This window comes from Nelusetta ayraudi, unplaced genomic scaffold (genome assembly GCF_046127955.1).
Source record: "Nelusetta ayraudi isolate G7.1 ecotype Tasmania unplaced genomic scaffold, CSIRO-AGI_Nayr_v1 ptg000033l, whole genome shotgun sequence".
Taxonomy (NCBI): domain Eukaryota; kingdom Metazoa; phylum Chordata; class Actinopteri; order Tetraodontiformes; family Monacanthidae; genus Nelusetta; species Nelusetta ayraudi.
In genome coordinates, this window is record NW_027466083.1 from 2993460 (window position 1) to 2999422 (window position 5963).

General features: G+C 40.6%; 1 protein-coding gene across 5 annotated transcripts; it reads left to right on the plus strand.

The window, feature by feature from the left end:
- Window positions 1-517: 517 nt before the first annotated feature.
- LOC142891760 (LIM/homeobox protein Lhx8-like) lies at window positions 518-5963 on the plus strand. Of its 5 annotated transcripts, none has more exons than XM_076031550.1 (8): window positions 541-830; window positions 2187-2345; window positions 2461-2582; window positions 3607-3827; window positions 4211-4314; window positions 4507-4602; window positions 4771-4951; window positions 5234-5963. In XM_076031550.1, the coding sequence occupies exons 1-8, from the start codon at window positions 804-806 to the stop codon at window positions 5311-5313; spliced, it is 990 nt and encodes a 329-aa protein (XP_075887665.1). In that variant the 5' UTR covers window positions 541-803; the 3' UTR covers window positions 5314-5963. The 5 variants fall into 5 exon arrangements, with proteins under 5 accessions (XP_075887663.1, XP_075887665.1, XP_075887662.1 ...); XM_076031549.1 differs by lacking the exon at window positions 541-830 and adding an exon at window positions 1578-1839; XM_076031548.1 differs by lacking the exon at window positions 5234-5963 and having other exon boundaries at window positions 518-830; window positions 4771-5192.

The following is a 5963-nucleotide window of genomic DNA, read 5'->3' on the forward strand; positions in this document are numbered from 1 at the left end:
TCTTCTTTGCCTTCACTTTTGATGTCTGTAGAACAATGGCAAGCATGTTTTCTGCTTCGAAAAGTTGCTGTATTCAAAATCAAGAAGGGCACGACTTCTTTTTTTTAATGTATTTATGTACTTGCTGTTGTGAATCACAAACTTAAAAAAAAAAAAGCAGTGAGAAAATTGTGAAAAATGCACAGAAACTTTTTCTATCATGGTCATTTTGGGTAGAAAGAGTTTGCATTTCATAATATTTTTCCCTGATGACTTACTACAAAGGATTTGTCAAACTGATAAACCAAATTTCAACTTGTACATTCATGCAATTTTATATGACTGTCTTTGTAATTGTTGTATTTGCAGTACTGCAGCATATTCACACTACCCTTGTAAGGCAGTGAAGAATTAGAAAAAATAAATGTAGATATATTTACTTGCTATAAACAAGTGTGCATTACATTAGTATGGTGACTATATAGCCTACCAAACACATTGCAATATTAGATGCTCTATCATTCAAAACCCATTTGACTGACCATGAGAGTTGTAGGAAAACAAGAAAGAAAGTGGTCAGTGGCGTTGGGGGCGGTCCCAACGGTCCGGTCAGGGAACCCCATAAATTGACAGAAATACTCATTGTCAAACACTGGAGTAGTTTGGGGGAGCGACGAGAGTCGACTGGATTAGGAGGGGAGACGGTTGGGTTTCTGCTGGCTGCTCAACCATAGGCTCCCTGTGTGCTACTGCTGTGGAGTATCAACGACAAACATCTGTCTTAACGGGATGAACGTGACGCGGCAACAGATGTTCCACTGAAAATGTTTAACTCTGCCTCCAATAGCACGGTGAGTAGAGTAAGGTATATATTTAAAACGGAGATAAAGGGTGTTGTAGATACAATATTTATGTTTACATTCTATTTAGCATTCAATGATGCCTGAAATGCCTCTATTTTTGTGCAGATGAGTGCAAGGCTCATAACATTGCAAGTTAATATAATTTGTGGTATTTAAAAACTTTTGTCTACCTGTAGGCTTTATATATTTTATCCATTCCATGTAAACCATAAAACTAGTATATATATATTTTTTTTTTGAAGTGGAGTGCATTTTTTTCAAGTGAAGTGGTTTCAGTTATAGGTTTAGTGTAATTCAGCAGGTTGAGAAAAGTACAAAAAATAACAACAACAACTCAGAAATAAAATGTAAGTACAGTTGCTAATGATAACAATTTTTTAACCTGAATAAAGTTTCGTTTGTGGTGTTTACTTTGCTTTTTTACAAAGAAGTGTTGATCTATTGAAGGGTGTTCTGGCTGTGGCCGCTCGTCGGCCAATGTTGATCAAAACAGGCCTGTGAGCAACACGCGGTGCTGCGCGTGGTGATTGCTCGGGTCACCCACGTGCTGAGAAAATTACCCATTACCAATATCACCTGCGTGAGACGCTGGCGCTCGAGCGAAGCTGTTTGGTTATTGTACAATTTGGAAGCATTATTTATGATATAAATTAAAAAATAAAAAATACTTAAAAAACAAAACAAAAACAAACCAAACACATTAGCTTACGTCAGGAAATGACAGTTTAGAGCAACATATATATATTTTGCGCGTACTCCTATTTACAAAGAATGGAGGTGGCGGCAAACTACGACTTTGTAGCCACCGTTTATAAAGTTTTGCTTGTGAGGGGGGCGCAATAACTGGAGCTGTCATACGAGGAGGTGGGGTGGGGGGCAGTCACTGTGTCTCGTCCATCACCCTGGACCCGCCGCTGACACCATGTCGGAAGCAGGGAAGCAGCCGACTGAGGCTGTTTTCACTCAGCTGCAACAAGGAAGTGACTTTGTCGACTCAGTAGGTGTTATCAATTTCAAATTATCAGCCTTTTCAACATAACCAACGGCGGTAGGTGGGTGAATTGCCTATAGGCAGGAGTCCATACGTTAGGACGTACCACAGCTTGGCGGTCCTGTCCGCTCACGTGACAAAAATGTTTTTTGGGTTGTTTTTTTTTTTTTTTTTTTTTTTTATTGTTGAAAGTATTTTTAAAATTCTATTAATTAATACCCAATAACACAATTTTATTTTTATTTTTTTTTTTTTGTTTAAAAATCCCGACAATTCGTGTTCGCTGGTTGCCCAAAAACTGGTCAAGTTGTATTGCTTTGTGAAATGCTTCGTCAGTTTGGTGTTTGTGACAGGGCTCCTCCGGCTCTGACGACATCTTCGAAGAGGACTGCTACTCTCCGTCGTCGCCCTCCTCGTCCTTGTCCTCGGCTGCCGCCGTGGCCGCGCTGCCGGCGGGCAAGTGTGTGTGCACCTTCTGCGGCCTGGACATCGTGGACCGATACTTGCTCAAGGTTAGAACCGCGATGAATAACCAGCACTGCGCGGTGTTACTTTGTCGTTTTAAATTCCATCACTTTCCCCGATAGAAGAAACGTAACCGACTTGTTCAAACTTTCTGTCTTCCAGGTCAACAACTTGTGTTGGCATGTGCGCTGTCTCTTTTGTAGTATTTGTAAGACGTCATTGGGGCGACATGTGAGCTGCTACATCAAAGATAAGCAAGTGTACTGCAAACTTGACTATTTCAGGTAAATCATAACTGGTTCATTGATGGGCTAGCAGGGTTGCAATGACTGATTAAGGATACAAAAAAGATCTTAGAGTATGCCTACTCCATATAATACTATTTTAAGTTGTAAAATCGATTCACGGTGCATATTACGGTGCACGTTTTATTGAATGAAATTCAAGTAAAGGTAAGATTTTGCCCATTTACGTAACGTACAGGTTTTTAGAGTTGGCTGTCAGTCGTCACAGTAACTCTGTGACAGTTGATGGCATTGCAAAGTTTCTGGTTTAGCTGATTACCTTCAGCCAGGTGTCTTACTGCGACAGAGACCGGAGACCCCAGGGAAGCTATGGAGAAGTCAGAAGTATTTCAGAGTCATGGGTAGAGAGTGGAAATGAAGTGCAAAAGAAAACAAACCATATATTCCTGCAATAATCATAAACGGTGTGAGCTAGCTGATGGATGACAAGTGCCCGCTCCAGTCCACTCTCACTGTCGTCTGTTCGATTGAACTCAACTGACGCAACCCTGGCACTGCTTGTGTGTCTCACAGCGTCCACTCGTCTGTCAACACAGTCCCACCAAGTGGCATCAATACGGCAGCTCCAGGGGTTTCCAGGTCCCAGACTGCAGACACCACTACTTAAGGGCCAATTTCTGGCAACTCCCCCCTCTCCAGTCAATTACAGGCAAAGGGAGAACTGAGTCATCCAGGGCGGATTCCTGCTGTCACGTCCCCAGATACCACCAGCAGTTCCCCTGTCAGGGCTGCTGCCCCTCAACAGAGAGCCCTGAATTCACTACTTACCTGCTCAACTATGACCTACTCAGTAGTGAGCTTTAAGACCGCTTGACAGCTTCAATTTAGCTGGAAGTCGCATTTAAGAGGGCAAAAAAGATCATACAGTGACCACGACAGCTCCTCATTTGGACTTAATCCATGAATTTGTCATTGTTATCCACTTCATTTGGCTTATTCCATCAACTTTAAGGGAGTAATCACTTGTCAGTATTGTCAACTTTTGCTCCTTTTATTTTTGCAGGCAATACGGGACTCGATGTGCTCGCTGCGGTCGCAACATCCAATCTAGTGACTGGGTACGTCGGGCCAAAGGTGGCACCTTTCATCTCGCTTGTTTCGCCTGCTCTTCATGCAAACGTCAGCTGTCGACGGGAGAGGAATGCGGGCTGCTCGAGAACAGGGTCTTCTGCAGACCTCACTATGACATGATGATGGAAAACCTCAAACGTGCGAAGGAAAGTGGTAAGTTATTCATTGTGATTTGAAATGAAAAATGGATAATTGGAATCACTGATTTGATCAGAAAATGAAATTGTAACAAAACATCTTCTAGTCTCTGCTTTGTATAAGAAATATCAGTTTGATGTATATAAATACATTAGACGTCTGGACTACAGAAGACGATCTCATCTTTTGTCTGTCAGTGGTTAGTTGAGACTGATGAGGAGCAAAGACAAAATAAATGTTTTTGCTTTGAATCAAAGCTGGTTCAACGGTGCAGAACTGTGACATCAGGTTTTGTCCATTGCAACTTTGTATTGTTAAAGTGAAAGTGTTGACTGAAGTCAGGTCATTGGGTCAGAAATGCCAAATGACCCTTGTTCTATGGCTGTCTCTCCAAAAAGAAGAAATAAAAGATGCAGAAGCAGTGGCTGACAAAGACGACTCCAGCTCTGTACCCAGACCAGCCAAGAGGGCCAGGACCAGCTTCACTGTAGACCAGCTACAGGTACTGCAAACTGCGTGTGCATGTATGTCTTAGGAGGGTACTGCTCGATATAAGTAACTGGGTGCAGGTATTAAACACAATGGAATACAAACTTAACACTTCCTTTATTCCTTTTGCTACATCTTAAAATAGATATGAAGCCATTTGATTAACGACACAGATATGTCTCCTCTGTCATTCCAACGTGTGAAGGTGATGCAAACTCAGTTTGCTAAAGATAACAACCCAGATGCACAGACTCTTCAAGATCTGGCAGAGAGGACTGGCCTCAGCCGCAGGGTTATTCAGGTAAACCAATTGAAAACCTAAATGAGTTTGATGTACAGTTTCAGCAACCTGTGAGTGAAAATGTAAACATTCTCTGGTTCCGCATCGGTTACCCGTTATTCCTCTCAAAAGAAAGTGTTGTACATCCAGGGGCTCGAAGTGAACAATTACCATCTTTCCTCTTTGCAGGTCTGGTTTCAGAACTGTCGAGCTCGTCATAAGAAATACATTAGCCCCAGTCCTGCCGCTGCAACTGTGATGACCTCACTTCCTTCTGGTCAACTGACGCCACCCATGATGGATGATCTGCAATACACAACCTATATTTCACCCGATGCACCGCTCCTCACAACATTTACTTATATGGATGGTAAAGACGTGAAAACACATCAATGTTTTTCACACCCGATGCAAAAATGCAGTGAACCTCTTTTTCCAAATGACAGCCAATTTTTGTATCTTTCAGTGAAAATTATATTTCGTAGTTACTCCGTCAATATTTAGTTTGTCCATCTTAGCCTGTATAGTCTTATTTTTTTGAGTCGATTTATCCATTTATGTACATGCCTGTAAGTGACTTTGTTCGTATTTATTGTCTTAATATATGTGTATATATATATATTTTTTTTATTTTTATTTTATTTCATTTCAGCTGTCCAGAATCCAAGTCCTCTTCTGCTGCAGCCACTTGTTTCCTGTCCTTTGACACAGCTGCCCATGAGCCATGCCTGAGTTAAATCCACCTTCATAAACTGAAGACAGTTTGCTGCTGCGGCTAGAAAAAGCAAATCACTACGTCTTGATTTAAAAACAGTAACTTTAAGTAATTGGTATAGCAGTTGTTGAAATGGCCGCATCTGATCACTGTCCAGTCAAGCTAAGGAATTTATTTAATTCAGTCACACACAGATTTACGGGTGAGCATGTCGAGTAAAATATTTGTGAGACCTACGTCAACTTAATGTGTGGAATGAGTTTTCTTGTATTTAATTTATTTAAAGAAAATATGACAAAGCACTTTGTTGCAAAAGATGTAAAATTTAGTTAAGATTTGTTTTTCAGTTATAGAAACAACAGCTTAGCATTTATAAGTGAAAGCTCATTGTTTATAAAGATTTAAAAAAAAAAAAGTGGAGATCACGTAGGTTCTATTGTTATTTATTTTATTAAGGAAACATGTATATACATCTCACTCACTCTGCTTCCTTTCAAGAGAAACAGTCTACAAACCTCAACCTATAAATATAAAGTTTGTTAATATTTCTGTAGATTGTGAATGCTAGATGACGAAGCTGTGTCTGAACTGGCCTTTAGATGTAGATGACTTTTCACATCACATTTTTTGACATGCTGGGAATTAAAGTTAATGGCTGCACTGCAAA

What these genes read in the sequence shown, in the direction of transcription:
- LOC142891760 (XM_076031546.1), top strand. Translation starts at nt 1,765, where the DNA reads ATGTCGGAAGCAGGGAAGCAGCCGACTGAGGCTGTTTTCACTCAGCTG. An exon ending in CAAACGTGCGAAGGAAAGTG is followed by an intron (nt 3,828 to 4,210) that starts GTAAGTTATTCA and finishes CTCTCCAAAAAG; the next exon opens with AAGAAATAAAAGATGCAGAA. An exon ending in TCACTGTAGACCAGCTACAG is followed by an intron (nt 4,315 to 4,506) that starts GTACTGCAAACT and finishes CAACGTGTGAAG; the next exon opens with GTGATGCAAACTCAGTTTGC.